Here is a 25100-nt window from a genome sequence, read left to right as displayed (position 1 = left end):
TATACGTGATCAACATTTTTCCCTTACATTTGTCGAAAAGCTAATGAGACTAGGCTCAGTGTTTCAAGGAATGTTCTACAACTACGTAGCTCCTACACCTTATCCTATACTTCATCAATAAAGATAATGCTTACCAAGCATCTACTATTGGCAGCATTACTATGCTAGGTACAATGAGCACTAAGACAATTAGACAAATTTTGCAAACTCATTGGGAAAATGAGATATTTTCCGTTAAAATATGAACATCTGGTAATACATGCTTAATGGGGATGAAAAGGTTGTAGAGAAAATCTTCATGGAAGAGATGCTACTTGACGTGGGCCTTCAAAGAGTGTAGGTCTTAGATAAAAAGAGAAGCAAGCAAGTATATTCTAGGCTAGGATAATAGTGTAAACAAGATACAGAGGGGTTAAAGCGCCAAGCAGGTTAACACAACTTAATTCTTTATTCCTTTAGACTCAAGTAATCACTTTCTTTATACAGATTAAGAGATATAATAACTTTGCTTATGAAAGCAACTCCTGAAATAACTAACATAGCTGCCAATTACTGTTAATTTTGAGATTGGTTTTATATAAAGACATAACAAAAAACAATACTGCAATCGATCAATATTTCACTAAGTTATTAACTGCTTTCCTCTGTCCTGTCATTTGTCTACAGATCTACTGTTTTCTATATAAGCTGGAGTTCTAAACCATTTTGAGTTACTTTTGGTTTAGGTTTCTCCCAGGTGATATGAATTGCACCTGTTAATAAACTTTTTGTTTTTCTCTTGTTAATCTGTTTTTCTTCTTTGGCTGTGCCTCATGGGTTGTGGGATCTTAGTTCCCCGACCAGGGATCAAACCTGGGTCCCCTGCAGTGGAAGTGCAGTGTCCCAACCACTGGACCACCAGCGAATTCCCCTAATCTGTCTTTCTGTTAGAGTTCTGGCTAAAAGTCTAGCAGAGGAAGAGGTCATTGGGTATCCAGGGATGTCCTGTGGGCATACTGACTTATAGTTTAATTTGGCCCAAACTCCCTAAAATTCCAGAATTATGGTAGTAAATGACCAGTTTTTACAGTCTTCATTCCAGTAGTAGCAGAATAATGTCCAAACTCCTTGCAACAGCACAATGGGTACATAATCGTGTTTTAAGAGGAACCATTTATATAAACTAAAGGTGAAAGTAAATGGTGCCCCTGAGGCCTCTGCCAGCCCATTTAATTAGTTCTTCCGCTAATGTCCATCATGCACTCTAAGATTTGAATACTTTGCGTTGCTCACAGTTATTTAAAGAAGTTGTATTTTTATTTTTTTATTTTTTCCCCCACTGTTACACGTGATATGACACACTTAAAATACATTCCCCAACCTCCCCTCTATCAGGTAAACTACTCAGCTCAAATGTCATCTTCTCTATGAGGGTTTCCCTGATTCCACTAGGCACAATATATCAGTCCTTTATAATATTTCAAGAGAGCTTTATACATATCTCTAGCCTAGTGGTTCTCAGCAGGGGGTGACTTGCCTCCCAAAGGCTGTCTGGAGACATTTTTGGTTGTCACAGCTGGGGTGGGTGGTGTTAACTGGCCTCTAGTCCGTAGAGGCCAGAGATGCTGCTAAACATCCTACAATGCACAGGATGGCATTATACACAAAAATGCAATTATCTTTACAATAAAGAATTATCTGGCCCAAAATGTCAACAGTGCCAAGGTAAGAAGCCCTGATCTATACTTATGACACTGTATTACAATTTTCTTGCGTGTTTGTCTTCCCCCACAGAGTATGAATGTTTTACCATGGCAAGGTGTTTTATTTATATTCCCAGAGTCTTTCCTGGTACACAGCACATGCTCTATGAATGTTTCTGAATGAATAGAAGAAAGGAGGGAGAAAAGGAGGGAAGGAAAGGAAGGAGAAAAGGAAAGAGTCAGGGGAGGTACAAACAGAGTGAGGGAAGATGGGAGAAAGAAAAAGGGAAGAGCTTTCTCTCCTTTCAGGGAAGCTACATAGGATGATGCAAGTTTCCTAACCCCACCCTCAATATATCCCAGAAGGTATACTTACACAGTATTTAAAGCCAAACAGACTAAGGGCTTTAGGCTTTACCACTTATTAGCTGACAGATCTTTGAGAAAATTATCTAATTTCTTTAAACCTAAACTTCTTCATTTATAAACTGGGGGAAATGGTTTTACTCTCATAGAGATGAGGTGAGAATAAAATAAATATACATTAAGAAACTAGTAAAGTGCTTACACACAGTGAGAATTTATAAATATCACCCTTTCCCTTCCTTCTCTAAGAATATCCATATAGAGAGGTATCAGTTATGACTTTTCTCCATGTTTTCTACTTTGGTAAACCCGAATATGTTACTATCATGATTGTAAAATAAAAACATAGTCATCCTGTTTGTCACAGAACATTTCTTAGATAACTTATATTATTTAAAATAATTAAAAAACCAGATTTCTAGTCTTTACGGTTTTTGTAATTTTTACTCATAAATTAAAAAAATTAATATTATCCTGACAGAAAGGTGTCAAGCCAGAGCTCATAGTTCCAAATTCAAATTACAATAAGTAAAACAATAAAACTCTAAGGAAAACTATAAGAAAAAAGTTTTATTTGTAATATGAAAATAAAATCCCATTCTAAAGAATTCTTCATTTCCTAGAATACAAAAGATAAGGAAAAAAATGGACTAACTTAACTTTAAACCCAAACGAAGGTCTAACCTATCTGGGCTGTTGTCACATAGTCTTTCAAAGGACCTACCTGGCCTGTTGCCACATAGTCTTTCACAGGATGAATAGCCAGGCAGAGAATATCATCATCGTGACCCAGGTAAAAGCGCTGTGTGTTCTGTTGTCGATTATAAATGACACCCACTGCTGCCACATGGTACACAATTTCACCAATTTGAGTATAGAACAGATTACTTCGACAGTCATACCCTCTGTAACTAAATATAGAAAAATCATATAACATTAATTTTGGCCTTTTACTGATAAATATGGACTATACAGAGGACATTCAATTTCCAGCTTTACAAGATACTGAACAATTTTAAAAAATACAAATATCTCAGATCCCATAAACTTTTGTGAACTGCTCTGATTACAAATAGCTAAATCCAAGCATAATACTAAATTTGTATATTATAAAGCAAAAAGTTGCTTTTTTACAAGTGAAAGGGTATAGAAAAGAATATATATTTGTATTTGTTTGTACTATATTATACATAAATATTTCTGAAACTAGGTAACAGTGATTCCCTTTGGGTGGGGGGGAAATGATGGCTGGGAGGGCAGAGGTAGGAAGATGATTTTCAGAGTGTATCCTTTTATACACACTGTTCAACCATGAGAATAAAATATATCAATATATATTACAAAAATAAGTTTTAACAACAATTTAAAAATATTATACACATCCAGAAAACAAGTAGTCAAATCCCCTCAAAAATGATCAATATAGATAAAATAGATAACTAATAAGGATCTACTGAATAGCAGCACAGGGAACACTACTTAATACTCTGTAATGGCCTATATGGGAAAAGACTCTAAAAAAGAGTGGATATATGTATATGTACAACTGAGTCACTCTGCTATACACCTGAAACTAAAACAACATTGTAAATCAACTATACTCCAATTAAAACACACACACACACACACACACACACAAAATGCTTCCAAACAAACAAACAAAAAGAAGTACTGTCTATTTTAACACTGGAAGAAAAATATTTTTACTAAATAAATCTGTTTTTTTTTCAAATTCTTGAAAACATTATAAGCCAGGTAAGACAATGATTACTAGGTGAGGGGAAGGAAAGAGTTGGACTGGAGACTCTGTTTGTCCTGGGATAAAATGTGAGATCTGTATTGCCAGATATTCTAAGAGAATCCAGAAACTGTATTTTATTGAAATTATAATATATAGGCCAAAATGCTTAGGCCAAAACAAGCCACAATATCATTATAAATTAGACATATTTAGGGGAGATGATAATCTCTCACATTTCACTTATTTTGTTTAAAGAGATCCATTTCTATAAATATAACACTAAATTTTCATAAGACAAATTAATTTTTTATTTAATAAATACTTATATAGTGCCAGAAAACATTCTAAGTCACCAAAAGTATTGACTTATTTACTCCTCACCAGAATCCTATCAAGAAAAATACTGTTATCTCCATTTTACAGATGGTAAAACAGAAACACAGAGAGGTTAAGTGTCTTGCTCAAAGTCTCATAGCTAGTAAATGTGAACCAAAATTCAAACACATAAATGAAAAGTAGTCGTTTTGTACCCGTGAACAAAGTGTAATCGAATACTATTTCCTGGAGCCCGCTCTCTTCTTTTAGAAGTACCACTTTTTTGTTTCTCTTTGTATTGTTCTTTAAGCTGAGGTAGATCTTCCGTGTAAACCTTTAAATAATGTACATAAGTAGAAATATTCTTAGAACACAAATTTATAGAGGTGTTATATATTCCTAATATAACTTCAGACATTGTGGTTACTATGATCGCTAAAGTTTTAACAACTGTCTTCAGTAGGAAGATTCTTTATGAAATTTACTTCCTTGGAAAGACAAACGTATTTACATTTTCTAAGTATCACACTGACAAATACACATTTAGTTTCCATGAAATTTTTATACTTCGTAAGAGAGTATTTTAAAGGAAATAAATGGAAGTGTACTGCGACAAAAAGCACATATAATATATAATACAATACAATACAGGCACAGTTAGTATATCAAGCACTTAATATAAATAACATTTTACACAAGTATACTTTAACTCTTAAAGGGGGAAACAGCCATACATTTCTTGGAAAATTAAAAACTGCAAAAGATAACAATAGATGAGTAAACAACAGGGAGCAAGATAAAGAAGAAACTAGAATTTTTCAGGAAAAAATCACGTGGTAATAAAAATTACCTGCCGACGGTAGGTGAGCTGTGTCTCTTGTTCAATTTCAGAGTCCAGTTCTGGAACATCAGACAGATCTGAATCTGATTCATCACTATTAGAGTCAGCCAGATTTTCTGTAATTTAAAAAAATGAAACATTACCTGTTTAAAGAAGATTCATTTTCAAAACAGCACAATAAAATTAATGATTAAGAGCTGACTGTGCCAACTGACATGGAGACAAGCCATAAAACAAGCAAATGAAATTACCTATTCAAGTGACACAGATGTCAGTAAACTGTACTACAGATTATCTTCCTCTCCACTCACTGCAAACTCAATAGTTCCTTTAAATCCCTTCACTGGCTCCCCAATGACCGCTACATCAAATTTAAATGTCTGTGCAAATATAAGTGAATATAACCTATAATTAACATGAAAAATAGCTAGAAAATACCATAATGCAACAGATGAACTGACATTAGATAATTTTTCTTTGTCAAAAAAACCATACTGAAACCTAGATACCCATCTCCCAGAGAATATATTAAATGTTTGTTTTACTAATGCATGTTTTTTACTCATCATTTGATAGATGAAAGTGTAACCAAAAGTACTTTGTAGTCCATGCTCTGTGACAACTGAGTTTAAACATATAGACCTAATATTTTATTTAAAATTTCCACTAATAATAATAATCTATACTGTTAACATACGAGGCTTGTGTATGTTTCAAGAGTAAAATTGTTATTTGGGGGTTACTGAAGAGTTATTTGACAGAGAAATTGTTTAGGCAGTGTGTTCTACTCACCTTGGGGTGCTATGTGAAGAGCATCTTTTAGTTTTCTTTCAGGAATAAATTTCCACTGAAAGACAGAGTGATCTGCTCCACCAATAGAAATAACCCACTGATAATCATGTGACCATCTGACATTAGTTACATGAGCTGAATGGCCAATGTATTTTTTAAACTTGGCCCCTATAACAAAAATATACCTTTAAATTGATAAACAAATGCCAATACACACACACAAAAACACTATAAACAACAATTTCTATACCTGAACCAATGCATCCTATTTCTATTACCTTAATTATGATGAACGGGGAAAAATGTTAATTCAAAAATTCACTGAGTGAACAAATGAATGAGTGTACATCAAGGGACATAAATCTTTGCTCTACTGATTCACAATATAATTTGGTAAGAACCACAAGAGCTGTGAAGCATTATCTTACTGCTTTGAGAAAAGCCTGCAGCTACAAGGGGATCAATTGTTTTTATATTCAGATATTTGAATGTTTTGGCCTGACACCTTTGATCTTAAGTGATATTGACCAATCTCCTCCCCCACTATTCTCAGCCTTAGCTGCGAAGATCCTTTTAAAGCTTAAGCCATCAAGAAAATATTAGCAACATATAAAAAGGACTACACACCATAACCAAATGGGATTTATGCCAGGAATGCAAGGTTGGTTCAATATACAAAAATCAATCAATGTAATATACCATACTAACCAAAATAAAATACATCCAGTTGTCCCAACAACTATCTTTTATAGTCATTTTTTTAAACCTAAATATTTGGTATAATGTCCTTCAATGTGGGTTTGTCTGATGTTTCTTCATGATTAGATTAAGATGTGTTTTTTGCACAGGCAATGTTGTGTCCTTTTGGATACATCATTTTAAGGGGCACCACAGTTCTATCACTAGTGATGTTAAGTAGCAGCATTTGGTTAAGGTTTTATATACCAGACTTCTCCAACTGTAAAGGATTTGTTTAACTTTCTGGCTAATTTTTAAAAAATCTGTGCAATGATAGGAACCATTTTTGTGGTTCTAAGTTCAGAATACATTTTCTATATCTTGCTTAGATAAACTTGATATTTGGCAATATGTATATGTTCCTGGTAGAGTACACTAAACACAATAATGTTTGGTTTCATTTTGATAATGTTTTAGAAGTTTTATTTGAAGCTACAGAAGGCTTGTATTTCAGGATGGCAAAGATCCATCAATTACAAACTGGAGAAAAACCTTCACCTTGGCCATGAATTTAGGGATAGCCATCTAATCAAAGCATAAAAGATGTGACCCAAACTATATAGATTACAATTTACTGCTACCTGACAGTAATGTTATTTTTTTAAGAATCAATTTTTTATGTAGCTTAACAGAAGTCAGTAACTTTCTAGATGGGTAACTTGCCACAATTCACTCCACAAGTCCAATAAGGTAAGATTTAGTCCCATCCCTCTTATAAGAGAATGCATTATTTGCCTGTCAAGAGGACTCTGGCTATTACTTCCTTTGACGGGGCCCTGTACATACTCTTAGGCAACAGAGAGACTTACAAGGTAAAACCAGAAATTTCAGCAAATAAAATTCCAAGTTTTTAAGGTGTACTAATTTTGTTATGTTTAGAGCAAATGAAGAAGAGTTATCTGAGCACCTATTCTAATTGACTATATTGGGTGATAGTTCCAAGAGAGGTGTAGATAATCCTGTAAGGCCTTCCAAATGATTTTCTCTGTGACTTTTCAAAGATCAATTCCTCTGGAAGAACCAAGGCAATTCAACAAGAAAGCTATGGAATAAGTCTAAGGGAAGCCAGTTATTTCTAATCAAAGTGACTTTATTAATAATTATTCAATAGCCAGCACTGCTTATCTAACTATGATAAACAGTTTATCTTAAAAGTAAACCTAGATATCACATCTTTTAAGAAGTGACCATGACTCACCAAGACCAATCATATCCTCTTATCATGCTTCCAGAATTCCCTGTTATTACCCCATGTATTTATAACACTCAAATGTAATAGTCTATTTACTTGTTAACTCCTCTAATAAACTATAAGCTCCTTGAGGGCAGGATTGTATCTTGTTTATCATACATCCCTAATGCCTGATACATAGCAAACATTCATTAGGTATCTGAAGAAAGGGAAAGAAAGGAAAAAAAAAAAGAAAGATCATATTTTCCCTTACTCTGCCTATACACTTGAGTTGAAATGCTAGATTGTAGAGGAGGGAAGAAGAGTAGTGAAGGAGACTGAGAGGGCATGAACTCCAACACTTACAATTCATTAAAGGGGACAAAAAGTCTGATGTAAAGAGTATTGGAGTTGAAATCAAAAGACTAGGTTTGAGTGTCGTCTTGACTACTTAATAGCACAGGAGCTTGAGCACATCAGTTAACCTCTCTTAGACTCCATTTCCATTTTAGTATAAATTGGATTATAAGCTCTCAAAGTCCCTTCATTATTAAAAACTGACATATGATAGGAAATGATAAAAGAACATTTAAGGTCTAAACAGTATGTCATCAATTAGGACTAACATCTCAGAGAAAAGATTTATCAAAGCAAGCTAGAATGGTCATAGAAGCATTCCTAATTTAAATGAGAACAGAATGATAATTCTTGGTGAGGATAAAGCAATAGACTGAAATATTTATGCTTCAATGATCCCATGTCTTTTCTAATTTATTTTAGGGTATATTTTAACACAAAGTTAATATGAGTTAAATCTCTTCAATAAATTGTAGCAATATGACAAAAGATTTTTTTCCCATTTAACAATGTTTTGATGACCTTAAAACTTCTAGATATAAAATATATGAGAATATCTTTTTTGACCCTAGTAAAAAGTAGAATTCCTTAATACATAAAACAGCATTGTTCAGAAAAAAAAAGAGAAACTGATTTGACTACACTGAAATAAAAACTAGTCAACAAAAGACATCATTAAAAAAAATAACTAACAAACTCAAAAAAAGGCATCTGTAATCCATAAAAATTACAAATCATTTGTATCTATAGTATATAAAATTATTTCTATAAAACAATAAAAGAAATAACTCTAAAACATAGGCAAAAGATATGAACTTGTGTTTGATAGAAGAGGAAATGCCGAGAATCAAAAAATATTGGAAAAGATGGTCAATCTTATTAGTAATTAGATAAATGTAAATTAAGACAATGTGACACCATTTACACCAACTAGATTTACAAAAATAAAAAGTGTGGCAATGTCAAGTGCTTAAGAGGATGTAGATCAACAGGGTTTGTAAAATGGTATAACCATTGTGGAAAACAATTTGGCATTTTCTTATAAATTCTCTATGACCCAGCAATTTCACTCCTAAGTATACATCTTTGGAAACTTGTATATCATAGCAAAAGACTAAAGAACCCAAATGTCCACTGACAGGAGAATAAACACATGAACTGTACCACATTTTCACAAGTATTTTACAGCAATGAAAAACAAATACACTAGAGCTACATGCAACAATATCTTAGAAATCTCAGAATCTTAGAAAAGCGGTGTTGAATAATTCCCCATCACAAATCTGTTTTATTGTTTGATATTTGTTTTTCCAATGAATTTTCTTCTGGAATCTAAAAAATATTTTTACCAAATAGAAATGTTCATTTGTCAATAAGTACTGAAAGAGTCTTGGCAATTATTAACAGTGATGAAGGTGTCAGATTAAAGCAACCATGCCCTCACCTCTCCATCCTCCCCCACCCCACCTTCTCACCCACCACCACAGCCTCTGTGCTGCTGCCTGGGAACAGTCTGATTATTTGAGAGATTATGGTCAAGAGCAGGAGAATCTAGAAAGAAAGAGGATAACAATGGACAAAAAAAAAAAAAAAAATAAGAGGAGTAATACTCCTTTGGCCTGGGATTTGAGGGGGCTAAATGTGGAAGAGGAACATTCTGGGCTAATCTCACACATTTTGTGCTGCAATTACAATGATTCTATAACGTAAGCTACTTCTATTATTTAACTTCTTTCCACATTTTGTAAAAGCTTCACTTCTTAGAATGTAATGGATATTACTTAAGTGGATATCTAAAATACATTAATACATCAGACACAATCTTTTCTCAAACTTAAGTTGGATCAATAGTACAACTTACTGTAATGAAATAATGTACAACTTCATAACTAATCTAAAAGAAAGAGTTTTTCTAGTAATACTACTAGCTTTATGCAACTATGTAAATTCAATAAATACAGAATCTTAAAATACTTCTACTAATCTTTGTCTTCTTCTCTCCCAATTACCTACCAATAGTCTCAAGCTGACTCACAAGTGCCTAGAAATAAAAACCCTTACCATAAAATAAATGTCTAACAAAAATCTAAAAGAAACAGAAAATAAGAAAAACAATTTATATTCTTGAAGCAGTAACTGAACAAGACTAACTTCTCTTAAAGACTTTGGTAAAATATTCCTACAGCAATTCAGAAGACTACTACACATTTTGTAAATGAAACAAAATTATTGAGCAACAAAAATATTGTCTTCCCTGTTGCAGAAGATAAAGCTTGTGAGTAAATCCCATGCATTTGACTATGAAAACTCAGAAAATTACTCTTTTTCTGCAGAGAGGTCAGTGTATGAAACAGTGAGTAAAAGCAATGTCTAAGATTAATATCACCATGATTAATCTTACTAAATCTCACACCTTCTAACTAGGCAAGTATCATTTTGAGTCACAATACAATTTGTTGTGCCTGGTGACTCTCATGTCCTGGCTATGTGGTGGGATCCAGAAATACGGTACTTCAATTGCTAGAGATTTGTTAGCCTTTATTAACACCCTTAGCATTACTTATGGAGGTACTTTCACACGCACCTAGGAAGCTGACATGTTGCAGGCAGCAAGTGACAACATGGCATAGCTGGCAGGATCTGGAACTCACCACTTTACTGTAGAGGTATAGCAATTAGCAGTCTAGACTTCTGGGAAACTTGCACCCTTAAGTTTAACATCAAGGGGACTACCTAAACTATTTGAATAAAACTATTTCTGCTGTTTCCAAAATTACCTTTTTACTAAATTGCATTTTAACATTTGTCCAACAGCTTTTATTAACCGGGTGAAAATCATGACTGCATCTGCTATAGATGTTGATACTCTATGAATATACTCAGTGCACCTAATATGAGGCCCTATATTATGAGAGAGTTCTTTGAAAATTAAATCTCAGAAGAAACTTGGCTTTCTCTGAGTAGTAATAAGTATGCTTTTTTTTTTTTAAATAGCTAAAGTGAAAATTATTTTGTGCCCTGCTTTATTTTATTTTTGGTTTCCAGGAAGCTCAGATTCAATTTTGATGTTTGACTACTGAAGAAGAAAATGTCAAACATTTTCTTTATCTGATTTTAATATAGTATTTCTATTTATACTTCCCCTGGTATGAATTATTTACTCATATAATTATTTTAGTACTTATGGACTTGTTATAAGCTGACTCAAATACTTTCTGGAACAAGGCATGGAACAAATAAATGACTAATAGAGCATTTCATTTAATTATTCTCAGGTCTATTAACAGAATGATTAATATCATCACTTTAAAAGAGGTCCAAGAAAGAGAGGTGATACATATTATATATAGAAAATAACCAGTGATAAGACCCCTTATTTTTCTCCCACCCCCAGTTATGAAAAACAAATGTCAAAACAATACATGTTAAGGATTTTAAGCAAAAACACACTCTCAGATAAAAACCAACAAACAAACCAATAGATTCCAAACTGTGACCTGTACTCGCACAGCTGACTACTTCATCAGAATTCTTGAGAAAATGACATAAGAAAAATGTCTCCTAAAAGATATATGTTCAACAAGTTAAATGATTAAAGATAATAAGCCATAAGAAAAGTATAACTATCACTGTATATCCCAACTATATGAAGCAATTCTGGAAGTGGGGAGAAAAATGATTCTCTAAAAAGAAAGAGGTAAAGTATTAGCCCATTTATAATATATGAATTCAAAAATAATTTTCTAATAAAAACTTCATATCCAAAAATAAATGTAACATATGAGAATAATTTCTGAATTATCAAAATACTATAAATAATTCTGTTCATTTTCATGAAATCCTTCACCAAACCAACAGCACCTCTCACTGCTGTGGCCTCTCCCGTTGCGGAGCACAGGCTCCGGACGCGCAGGCTCAGGGGCCATGGCTCATGGGCCCAGCCGCTCCGCGGCATGTGGGATCTTCCCAAACCGGGGCACGAACCCGTGTCCCCTGCATCGGCAGGCAGACTCTCAACCACTGTGCCACCAGGAAAGCCCAGAACTTAAGTCTTTTATAAGACAGAGGTTAATTAATAATATTTTGAAAGAAAAGATACCTTTTCTTAAACAAGGATATCGAAATAATTTTACAGTTCCATAGTCATCAGCTGTAACTAAAACTTGGCCAGTATAGTTTCCATCTACTGAGTTTATATCATTGATATCTGAATACTTGGGCCAAATTCCATTTACTTCAAGGCCTGAAACACATGTCCATGAAGCCCAATGAACACCTTTTATTTCTTCTTTATTTGTCACTTCTTTTCCTCCTAAAAATAAATCACAGTATTAATTTAAGAAGTTATTTCTTTTGATTTTTACTCAAGCATAAACTGTACTGATAACATGGTAAACTCCAAAATTTAAATATCTTCTCCATCCTGTTAAAGGATAATACATGAATAGGTAAGTGAATATAGTAAGGAAAGGAGGAAATTAAGTGCAAGGAGTTGTTAAAAAGCCATTACCAAAATTATGCTGATTCAGAGACATACAGATTTGATGATGATGTAGCTTAGCAGGTTCATGCATGTGGACAGTAAAACTGAACCCTATTAAAATCATGCTACAGATCAGCCACAATGGGGTAAGTTAGAAGGAAAAGTAAAAGCTATACAAAAGTGGCAAATCAGGTATTGAAAAAGAAACCTAAGAAGATACACGGTTGAGAAAGATAACTGAAAGGATCACAAAGGAAGGATGAGTGACAAGTAATACATTTATGTTAGGTAATAGGACTTCAGGATTCAGTCAATCTTCATTACATACAGATTGTTAATGAAAACTTTTGGAGCGATGCATTAATTTAAATATGCAGCTACTCTTGTTAAATAAGTTATTTTAATATAGTGACTAATTCACTAAGCATCATACTAAATAAAGGGCTGAGAGATAATATTTTGATGGTTGTTTTTATTCTTCTCTTTTTAAATCTTTGATAAAAATTCTGTTTTTCAAAATTAGTTTGTTAGCTATAGTATTATTAATATTTGCAAAGTCTGAGATAACAACAAAAACCCAACTTATAGTCAGACATCTGTATCAGCTGTATTTAGTTAATTAGTTGTACCCATTAAAAATGGCATTTTGACTTTCTAATATACACTAGGACTTTACCATATACTACTCATATGGCATGGACTTCAACATAAAATAGGTCTTAGCTCCTCCAAGCAATTAAGTTTTAATTAAGAACCAAAAGGATTTCAAATGATAAGGCAGCCACAGAGAAAAGATCACAATGCCTGAAATATTAGCTTGTATCTTCTTTGATTTCCTATAATCAAATGTAACTTACACTCTGCCTCTAATGAAATTCTAAGATATTTTAAAGGAACTAAAAATCTACAAATTATAAATAATTTATAGGAAATTTTTACCTGGCATCCTATAAAAAAGTCTTTTACCATTCCCATCATTTGTTTGTAAATATCTACTGTCTGAGGACCAGTCCAAGTGAGTGATGAAACTAAGTGATCCAACACATTCCCCAAATTTTTTATAACGCTGAGAAACTCCATAAATATCAACTGAGCTGTCATTGCATCCAACAGCAAGGTAAGTTCCATCTGGTGAATATTTTAACTCATGAATTGCCTCCTTCCGATCTTTAATATGTACAACTTCCGTCATATCTCTGTAAAGAGAAAAAAAATGAGATCATAAACAAAGAAGTCACTACAGAATTAGTTCAGTTTTCAAATGTGTCTAAAATGACTGTGAGGCTGTATCAAGTATTTATAAACCATAAAACAAATGTAAATGAGACAAGTAGTATTAACTCAGGAATAATTTTGCCTAACAGAAATATATGAGGACAATATATGCTGGAAGTAGAGAAAAATGCTAAATTTCAGTTCCTAAATTACTTAATTTTAAGTAGTTCAGAGATTCATACTAAATTTCTGGAGTCATACAATAAAGGAAATAAAGTCATGGATTTTTATGACAAAGTTCCTTATAAGTACTGAGTTTATGAAAAATGCTTAATTATAAAAGCCATGATTTTCAAATTAAATTTTTGTAATGAAGCAAATGCACAAAATTGCATGCAGGAAATAAAGAAAGGAGAAATTGATTTGTATTATTTTAGTAATACATTTGAATATATATCTTTACATAGATACCACTAGTTACTTTTATTTCAACCTCTTTGACCTTTTTTAATAGAATACAAATTCTTCCCAATTAGCGACCATGTCAGCCAGCAAAGTTAAATATTTTTAATGATGCCTTATAACTGACTTTCCAGAAAAATAACAGGTACTGGTAATAGCCATAAAAATGGGTAAACACTTAGTTAAACACTACTGAGTTTCCAAACATGTGGAGTTGGTGGAGAGGTGGAGAAGAGAGAGGCAGCAAGGGAGAAGGGGCAGGAGGAAGTGAGAATTCTATTTCTAACTAGTGCCAGGGACTTTTTCCAAATAAATTTTGCATTACCCATCTGAAACGTTATCAACAGATAATTCAAGAATAAAAGCTTAAATGGTTATTTCCCAATTTTTACAGTTTCTAAATGGACAATTTAAAGCAATAAAACTCATATTTCTTTCAGTAACATTAAGTATTTAACTGTTTTAGGCACATGACACACAAAGATGAACTCATCTTCTGTGAGAGACAGAGATAAAGTAATTATACTTTATAATTGAGAAAATGTAGTGAGTGCTCAAAAGGTTATGTGTGAAGTTCTATAAGAAACACTGAAAAATGGTTAAGACTAAAGGCAGGGGACTTCCCTGGTGGAACAGTGGTTAAGAATCTGCCTGCCAATGCAGGGGACACGGGTTCGATCCCTGGTCTGGGAAGATCTCACATGCCAAGGAGCAACTAAGCCCATGCACCACAACTACTGAGCCCACGATCTAGAGCCTTCGAGCCACAACTACTGAGCCCATGCACCACAACTACTGAAGCCCATGTGCTTTAGAGCCCGTGCATCACAACTACCGAGCCCACGTGTCACAACTACTGAAGCCTGCGTGCTCTAGGGCCCACGTGCCACAACTACTGAGCCCACGTGCTGCAACTAGCCACCGCAATGAGAAGCCCACACACCACAACAAAGAGTAGCCTGGCTCGCCACAACTAGTGAAAGCCCACGCACAGCTACAAAGACCCAGCGTGGCAATCAATCAATCAATAACTAAAAGACTAAAGGCAGGAAGGGACCAAGGAAGAGTGATACCTATTTGAGCATAAGACCTGAGGGGCTGGCTAAGTATAAAAGATTGAAGGTTTTCCAGAAAGAAGACACAGCATGAGCAATGCAAATACATGGCACATTTGAACAAGGTGGATACAAGATAAGTGGGAAAAGCAGTGACTTGATGGGGTTAAAGAGATAAATTGAGGACAGTGTGTAACAGATCTGATACATTGCCAAGGAACTTGGGCTTCACCCTGGTGTTAATCATATAAAGAAAGAGACGAAAATCATCCCCTTAACTACAAAAGGGAATCAGAACAAAACAAAACAAAATAAATGAGGAAAAAAAAGTACTTTTTAAAAGAGCTTTCCTGGTCAACGTCACTTTTGCCTTAGACCCTGCAACTTGCAAGGTCCTCTTCCTAAGCACAGAATAATGTAGCTACTTCTACCTTTCCCAGTGACTTCTTCCTTTCAGTTTTAATTTAAATCCATGCATCTTACCTCCCTTTCTTCATACCATTCATCCATCCATCCACTCAGCCATCCATTAGTACATCCAGCCATTCATCTATATCTATATGGAGCAAGATTTTTAAGAAAACATCTAAGACACTATTTGAAAGCTTTTCTTTTTTATACCTTCTTTATTAAAATATAATCATTCCAGTATCAATCATGAACATTAGTTAAAATGCTCCTGGAAAATTCTTCAGAATTATTTTGGTAATTTTTTTACAGCTTTTTTGTTCTAGGGACTTAACTGCTCCCAGTTAACAAGAGAAATAAGTGTGGATATCTGAGGTTGTCTCTTGCTTTCTACCACTGTGGCCCTGTCCACGCACACAGAGAAGAAACCAACAGTGAGGGAAAGAGATTCTGATTGACTGGTTTTATAGTATGTATTACGTTATTACATCAACACTATGAATTATAACTATCTTCTCTGACAAAGTTTCTTTGACAAATTTACAGGTAAGAAGACTATTATTAGATGAAAATGTATTGATTTCTAAAAATTCTGAATTAAGTCTTCTGGGAAACTGGTATGCAAATTCTGTGATTTCTTTAAGAAGCAGAGGGAGGTCAAAGCCTGGGAATACTCATTCATTAGCAGTCTGTAACACATCACAAAAGTAAAAGTACACAATATTAATAGAGCATATATACTGATAGAGCATATAACAGAAGAACCGTTCCTAGGTGAAGGTGTTAGAGGAAACAGACCAAAAGAAGTGGAGTTTAAACTTCATTCTGAGGAATTAATGGGACTTAGCTCAGCAGAAGACAGGAACTGGGAGGAAAAAGCCTACATTCCAGCAGAGCTAAAACTATGTGAAATTGCTGATGGCAAGAGAAAGCATTCAAGCTCAGCTTGAGAAGCCCAGTACAGTGGTACTGAAACAAGCAAAGGGGGCTTGATGTGAGCCAGAGTCTCGCAAGGAAGACTAAGGGAAAATTATAAAAGTCCTCATACATCTAAAGATTTTTGGCCTTAACTTGTAAATATAAGCTAGGGTGGGATGAATCAATCAGATCACTAATCTGGTTCGAGAGTAAAAGACAAATTGAAGGAGTGTAACAGCAGGATTAAGACCAATTAGAAGACTACTACAGATGGTGGTTGCTCAGACTTCAGAAAGAAGTGAAATGATCTGAAATATACAGTATTATACAATCCATACTATTATATTTAGTACATGTTAAAGATATTATCATTCTAATCTTATTCACAAACCTTAACTAAAATGCTCCTAGACAATTCATCAGGTAAGTAAAATCAACAGGATGTAGTGATGGATTATAAATGGTGGTTACCTCCTAGAGAAATGGAAATAAAAACAAAAATAAACAAATGGGACCTAATGAAACTTAACATCTTTTGCACAGCTAAGGAAACCATAAACAAGACAAAAAGACAACCCTCAGAATGGAAGAAAATATTTGCAAACGAAGCAACAGACAAAGGATTAATGCTCAAAATATACAAGCAGCTCATGCAGCTCAATATCAAAAAACAACCTAATCCAAAAATGGGCAGAAGACCTAAATAGACATTTCTCCAAAGAAGATATACAGATTGCCAACAAACACATGAAAGAATGCTCAACATCACTGATCATTAGAGAAATGCAAATCAAAACTACAATGAGGTATCACCTCACCCCGGTCAGAATGGCCATCACCAAAAAATCTACAAACAATAAACGCTGGAGAGGATGTAGAGAAAAGGGAACCCTCCTGCACTGCTGGTAGGAATGTAAACTGATACAGCCACTATGGAGAACAGTATGGAGGTTCCTCAAAAAACTAAAAATAGAACTACCATATGACCCAGCAATCCCACTACTGGGCATATACCCTGAGAAAACCATAATTCAAGAGACATGTACCACAGTGTTCACTACTGCACTATTTACAGTAGCAAGGACATGGAAGCAACCTAAGTGTCCATCGACAGATAAATGGATAAAGAAGATGTAGCACATATATACAATGGAATATTACTCAGCCACAAAAAGAAACGAAATTGAGTTACGTGTAGTGAAGTGGATGGACCTAGAGTCTATCATACAGAGTGAAGTAAGTCAGAAAGAGAAAAAATATGCTAACACATATATATGAATGTTAAAAAAAAAAAAAGGTTCTGATGAACCTAGGGGTTGGACAGGAATAAAGACACAGACGTAGAGAATGGACTTGAGGACACAGGGGAGGGGGGAAGGGGAAGCTGGAATGAAGTGAGTCAGAAGCATTGACATATATACACTACCAACTGTAAAACAAAGAGCTAGTGGGAAGCAGATGCATAGCGCAGGGAGATCAGCTCAGTGCTTTGTGACCACCTAGAAGGGTGGGATAGGGAGGGTGGGAGGGAGGCTCAAGAAGGAGGGGTATGGTGATATATGTATACATATAGCTGATTCACTTTGTTATACAGCAGAAACTAACACAACATTGTAAAGCAATTATACTCCAATAAAGATGTAAAAAAAAAAGAAATCGTGGTTAGAGAGAGAGAGGTATCTATGATAATGCCTAGGTTTTTGGCTTATACAAGAACATGGACAGAATAGGGCCCAGAGACAGAAGATCAGTTTGGGAGGGGGGATGCTGGGTTCAGCTTTGGACATGCTGAATTGCAGATGTCTTTGAGATACCCAAGTGATGTTAAATAAGCAACTGAATATGCATGACTGGAGTTTAGAGGTGATAACAGGGCTAGAACTATGCATCTGGGATCATCATGCTATGGGTAGTAACTGAAGCTACAGGCAGGATGCGATTACCTAGTGAGAAAATACAGAGTAAAAAAGAGCAGAAAGCCTAGACTCTGAGCTTTGAGGGACTTCAATTTTACTGGGTAGACAGAAGATAATTAGCATATAAAGAAAATGGAGCCAGAGGCTGCAAAGACAAAGAGAATTAACATCTAAAGCCAGGGAAGAGCATGTTTTGAGAAGGAGCAAGTTGTTCAAGGGGTCAAATTTACTGCTGAGAATCAATTTAGATGAGAACTGAAAAATATCTCCTGGTTTTAGTTACAGGGCACTATTAGTGAGGGTTTTCCAATTTAAAGATGAAGGCAAAAGCTATATTGGAATGGGGGTAGAAAGTTGATAAGTTAATTGGAAGGAAAGGGAGATAGTAAAATAGGCAGGTTTTTGAGATTTTTACTGTGAAAGAGAAGAGAGTAGAGATGTGATATAACCAAAGAGGGCCTCAGGCTCGAGGTAGGAATTTTAAGATAAGACATATTTGAGCATGTTTTAATAGTGCTCTTGGTTGGGGCAGAGAGACAAAAACACCTTCGATGTGAAAAAATAATGGACATAAAAGAGTTACTTTTTGAAAGCCAGGAAACAACTTTCAGAACTTATTACTCCCATGAAATGAGGCAGACAAAATATAAATATGTTGAAAAAAATTAAATGAATGTGTGATTAGTTAGGGGAAAAACTGTCCTAATCCTTTTAAAGTTGATATAACTCAGCAGTGACACTGTCAGAAAAGACAACTGGCTAAAGACTGGTAGAATCTAAAATGGCAACGTTAATATTTTTACAACTAAAGTCTACCCCATACACTGCAGGAAACCTTACTCCATCTTCAGCATAATTTATTAACCATGCTCACCAAGCTCTTCCACTGAAGTCTCCCTAATTACTTATGAGAATGAATTAGCGCCTCTGAAGAGTTTGATGTTGATAATACCATGCAGCCCACCACCAAAGTTTTATATGTATTCATATGTATCTTCTAATTTGAAAAATATTTGCAATTTTTCATTTGACTCCATGATATTAGTGTTTGTTTTAATATAAAATTATTTAACATTTTTATCACAAGAAAAAGAGACGTTCTAAGAAGTTATATGATTTTGCCCTGGCACATCACCTTGTACCCCAATTTAAGAATCAGTGTGTTAGTTTCTAATCTATGCTATGTTCCTCTAATCATAACATAACCACTCCTGTGAGGGCACTTTACTACTGCTATACTTATAAATTCTGCTCTATGATACAGAGAATATACACAGCGAACCAAGAAGAAACAGTGACCAGGTAAATTAAGAAGGATTAGGAATATTTTTGAGGGAGTTCCCTGGTGGCCTATTGGTTAGGATTCCAGGCTTTCACTGCCATGGCCCAGAGTTCAATCCCTGGTCAGGGAACTGAGATCGCGCAAGCTGTGCGACGCATGCCTCACTTACCCCCAAAAAAGAATATTTTTGAGTTGCTAAAATACTGACTTATTAGAGATAATTTATTCACCCAGTTTCTTGCATACAATAATTGAAAGGACAAGTAAATGTACAAACGAAAAAATAACAATCACTATTTTTAATGCATACCAACTATCTGACAGAAATTCCCAGGTGTTTTACATGCATCTTAAATTCTTGGTTGTAAAACAACCCAAATGTACTTAATGACACTGAGTTTTACACTTAAAAATGTTTAAAATGGTAAATTTTATATTATGTATGTTTTATCACAATAAAAAATTAGATTAAGAGAAAAATCTCAGCATATCTCATTATAGAAACCTGTCCCAGAAAGAAGAGTCATATCTATAGCAGCTCAGAAGTACAAGAGAACATGATGTATCTGAAAAAATGAAAGATGTTTTATACATGCTAAAAGAAAGAGACTGCAGTAGAAAGAAATAGGCTAGAGAGATGGGCAGGATATGCTATGTTAAGAATTATGAACTTCATCCTAAGGACAGTGCGATGCTTTTATCATACTTTAGAAAGACGAGGGATGCAAACAAATGTGTTTTAAAAGGCATCACTATAACTGTAGAGTGTTAAAAAGGACTTGAGGAAGCAAAATAGGAGGTAAGGAGACCAGCTGAGATGCTATTCCACCAATCCAGGTAAGACATGGCAAAAGTTTATAAAAGAGTACAGTGGTGAGAGTGGAAGGAAGTAGATTAATTTGAGAGCTATTCAGGAATTAGGTTCTCCAGAATTTAGTGATTAACTAGACATGAGAGACAAAGGAGAGAAATGAATCAATGGTTTCTGGATTGGGCAACTGGGTGGATGGCCCTATGATTCATTAAACTGGATGTGGAAAATTTCATAGATACTTATCGTGAACACGTGTGGATCTACAGCAAATTTTTAAGTGGCTGTATAGAATTCAACTGAATGCAATAATCCAACATATCTACAATCCAACAAAAGATGCTAACTGCTTTAACAAATTCTTTAAACTTTTCTAATTACCCAAACAAAGGGAGAGATGCAGGCATGTTTTTCAAAGCATAGATCTGCAAATGACAACAAAACCATTCACTCATTTTTAACAGTTTCAAGGTCTCATTCTCCCTCTTCTATGTCAGAAGATCATTACTGAAAATCAATACTACCAAGAAATGGAAATCAAGACCCAAATTTAACTCAAAATTTTAGTCATTAATCTACTAAGCATTCTTAATCCCCCAAACCAAGGGTTTTGAGTTAACTTAATTTTCTGACAAAGCCATTTTTAAAAACATATTTTTTATACTTAATGAAACTAATATTTGAGAAAATGTATGTTAATAAGAAGGGAGGGGGTTAAAGGAAATGGGTAAAAATAAGTACTATGCACTCTATCTCACTTAACAGAATTTACTCTCTCTTTCTACTTCTACCCTATTACATACCTTACTCTAAGTACAGTGAATGAGCCATCCTTCATTCCAAGGGCAAGATGGATCCCATCTACATTTACAGCTGCACAACGAATTGGTTCTTCCATATTACACCTTGCTATTAGTGCATGATCAACTAGGCTCCATATCCTGTAACATTTAATTAAAATAAAAGAACAGTTAACTAACATATGCTTAAAAAATGATAGACTCTATGAAAAAACTGTTGGTTAAAATAATAATTTCATTTTAAGAAGGCAAGATAAACCTAGATTTTTAACTGTATGCTTGTGGCTGGGAATTCTTATCTACGAAACAGAAGTACTCTTAATGCTTAAAATGACAAGGGTTAATAGAATCTTTTATTTATTTATTTACTTTAACATCTTTATTGGAGCATAATTGCTTTACATTGTTGTGTTAGTTTCTGCTGTATAACAAAGCATATCAGCTACATGTATACATATATCCCCATATTCCCTCCCTCTTGCATTTCCCTGCCACCCTCCCTATCCCACCCTTCTAGGTGGTCACAATGCACTGAGCTGATTTCCCTGTGCTATGCAGCTGCTTCCCACTACCTATTTTACATTTGGTAGTGTATATATGTCAATGCCACTCTCTCACTTCATCCCAGCTTACCCTTCCCTCTCCCCATGTCCTCAAGTCCATTTTCTACGTCTGCATCTTTATTCCTGTCCTGCCCCTAGGTTCTTCAGAACCATTTTCTTTTTTTAGATTCCATATATATGTGTTAGCATATGGTATTTGTTTTTCTCTTTCTGACTTACTTCACTCTGTATAACAGACTCTAGGTCCATCTACCTCACTACAAATAACTCAATTTCGTTTCTTTCTATGGCTGAGTAATATTCCATTGTATATATATGCCACATCTCCTTTATCCATTCATCTGTCGATGGACACTTAGGTTGCTTCCATGTCCTGGCTATTGTAAATAGAGCTGCAATGAACATTGAATTATGGTTTTGAATTATGGTTTTCTCAGGGTATATGCCCAGTAGTGGGATTACTGGGTCATATGGTAGTTCTATTTTTAGGTTTTTGAGGAACCTCCATACTGTTCTCCATAGTGGCTGTATCAATTTACATTCCCACCAACAGTGCAAGAGGGTTCCCTTTTCTCCACACCCTCTCATGCATTTACTGTTTGTAGATTTTTTGATGATGGCCATTCTGACCGGGGTGAGGTGATACCTCATTGTAGTTTTGATTTGCATTTCTCTAATGATTACTGATGTGGAGCATCCTTTCATGTGTTTGTTGGCAATCTGTATATCTGCTTTGGAGAAATGTCTATTTAGGTCTTCTGCCCATTTTTCGATTGGGCTTTTTGTTTTTTTGAGATTTAGCTACATGAACTGCTTGTATATTTTGGAGATTACTGCTTTGTAAGTTGCTTCGTTTGCAAATATTTTATCCCATTCTGAGGGTGGTGTTTTCGTCTTGTTTATGGTTTCCTTTGCTGTGCAAAAGCTTTTAAGTTTCATTAGGTCCCATTTGTTTATGTTTGGTTTTATTTCCATTTCTCCAGGAAGTGGGCCAAAAAGGATCTTGCTGTGATTTATGTCATAGAGTGTCCTGCCTATGTTTTCCCCTAAGAGTTTTATAGTGCCTGGCCTTACATTTAAGTCTTTAATCCATTTTGAGTTCATTTTTGTGTATGGTGCTAGGGAGTGTTCTAATTTCATTCTTTTACATGTAGTTGTCCAGTTGTCCCAGCACCACTTATTGAAGAGGCTGTCATTTGCCATTGTGTATTCTTGCCTCCTTTATCAAAGATAAGGTGACCATATGTGCGTGGGTTTATCTCTGGGCTTTCTATCCTGTTCCATTCATCTATATTTCTGTTTTTGTGCCACTACCATACTGTCTTGATTACTGTGGCTTTGTAGTACAGTCTGAAGTCAGGGAGCCTGATTCCTCCTGCTCCGTTTTTCTACCTCAAGATTGCTTTGGCTATTCAGGGTCTTCTGTCTTTCCACAGAAACTGTGAAATTTTTGTTCTAATTCTGTGAAAAATGCCAGTGGTAGTTTGATAGGGATTGCATTGAATCTGTAGATTGATTTGGGTAGTACAGTCATTTTCACAATACTGATTCTTCTAATCCAAGAACATGGTGTATCTCCATCTGTTTGTATCACCTTTAATTTCTTTCATCACTACCTTATAGTTTTCGGCATACAGGTCTTTTGTCTCCTTAGGTAGGTTTATTCCTATATATTTTATTCTTTCTGTTGCAAGGGTAAATGGGAGTGTTTCCTTAATTTCTCTTCCAGATTTTCATCATTAGTGTATAGGAATGAAAGAAATTTCTGTGTATTAATTGTGTATCCTGCTACTTCACCAAATTCATTGATCAGCTCTAGTAGTTTTCTGGTAGTATCTTTAGGATTCTCTACGTACAGTATCATGTCATCTGCAAACAGTGACAGTTTTACTTCTTCTTTTCCGATTTGGATTCCTTTTATTTCTTTTTCTTCTCTGACTGCTGTGGCTAAAACTTCCAAAACCATGTTGAATATTAGTGGTGAGAGTGGGCAACCTTGTCTTGTTCCTGATCTTAGTGAAAATTGTTTCAGTTTTTCACCATTGAGAATGATGTTGGCTGTGGCTCTGTCATATATGGCCTTAATTATGTTGAGGTAAGTTCCCTCTATGCGTACTTTCTGGAGAGTTTTTATCATAAATGGGTGTTGAATTTTGTTGAGAGCTTTTTCTGCACCTACTGAGATGATGATATGGTTTTTCTCCTTCAATTTGTGAATATGGTGTATCACATTGATTGATTTACTATACTGAAGAATCCTTGCATTCCCGGGATAAACCCACTTGATTATGGTGTACGATTCTTTTAATGTGCTGCTGGATTCTGTTTGCTAGTATTTTGTTAAGAAGTTTTGCATCTATGTTCATCAGTGATATTGGCCTGTAGTTTTCTTTTTTTGTGCCATCTTTGTGTGGTTTTGGTAGCAGGGTGATTGTGGCCTCATAGAATGAGTTTGGGAATGTTCCTCCCTCTGCTATATTTTGGAAGAGTTTGAGAAGGATAGGTGTTAGCTCTTCTCTAAATGTTTGATAGAATTCTCCTGTGAAGTCATCTTGTCCTGAGCTTTGGTTTGTTGGAAGATTTTTAATCACCGTTTCAATTTCAGTGCTTGTGATTGGTCTATTTATATTTTCTATTTCTTCCTCATTCAGCCTCAGAAGATTGTGCTTTTCTAAGAATTTGTCCATTTCCTTCAGGTTGCCCATTTTATTGGCATATAGTTGCTTATAGTAATCTCTCATGATCCTTTGTATTTCTGCAGTGTCAGTTGTTACTTCTCCTTTTTCATTTCTAATTCTGCTGATTTGGGTCTTCTCCCTTTTTTTCTTGATGAGTCTGGCTAATGGTTTACCAATTTTGTTTATCTTTTCAAAGAACCAGCTTTTAGTTTTATTGATCTTTGCTGTCATTCCCTTCATTTCTTTTTCATTTATTTCTGATCTGATCTTTATGATTTCTTTCCTTCTGCTAACTTTGGGGTTTTTTTGTTCTTCTTTCTCTAATTGCTTTAGGTGTAAGGTTAGGTTGTTTATTTGAGATTTTTCTTGTTCCATGAGGTAGGATTATATTGCTATAAACTTCCCTCTTAGAACTGCTTTTGGTGCATCCCACAGGTTTTGGGTTGTCGTGTTTTCATTGTCATTTGTTTCTAGGTATTTTTTGATTTCCTCTTTGATTTCTTCAG

At 34.8% G+C, this 25100-nt stretch overlaps 1 protein-coding gene across 8 annotated transcripts in view; it reads right to left on the bottom strand.

Moving 5' to 3' along the window:
• Positions 1-25100, bottom strand: part of EML5 (EMAP like 5) — a 160993-nt gene that overhangs the window by 73598 nt on the left and 62295 nt on the right. For 7 of the 8 annotated variants that reach the window (XR_013827303.1, XR_013827304.1, XM_079914629.1 and 4 more), the window contains exons 8-14: positions 21357-21494; positions 13426-13682; positions 12103-12315; positions 5738-5905; positions 4955-5061; positions 4320-4438; positions 2773-2959 (exon numbers count right to left, since the gene is read on the bottom strand). Coding sequence is in view for 6 of the 8 variants with exons in the window: in XM_079914629.1 (XP_079770755.1) it covers positions 2773-2959; positions 4320-4438; positions 4955-5061; positions 5738-5905; positions 12103-12315; positions 13426-13682; positions 21357-21494 (1189 nt within the window). In the remaining 2 variants the exon portion in view is untranslated. Of the gene's footprint in view, positions 1-2772; positions 2960-4319; positions 4439-4954; positions 5062-5737; positions 5906-12102; positions 12316-13425; positions 13683-16935; positions 16964-21356; positions 21495-25100 lie in introns of those variants that run through there. The other variant, XM_079914632.1, reaches the window with a different exon arrangement.

This window comes from Stenella coeruleoalba, assembly GCF_951394435.1.
Source record: "Stenella coeruleoalba genome assembly, chromosome: 2".
Lineage (NCBI taxonomy): Eukaryota > Metazoa > Chordata > Mammalia > Artiodactyla > Delphinidae > Stenella > Stenella coeruleoalba.
Note: the sequence above shows the minus strand (reverse complement) of the source record. Positions and strands in the feature narration are given on the sequence as shown.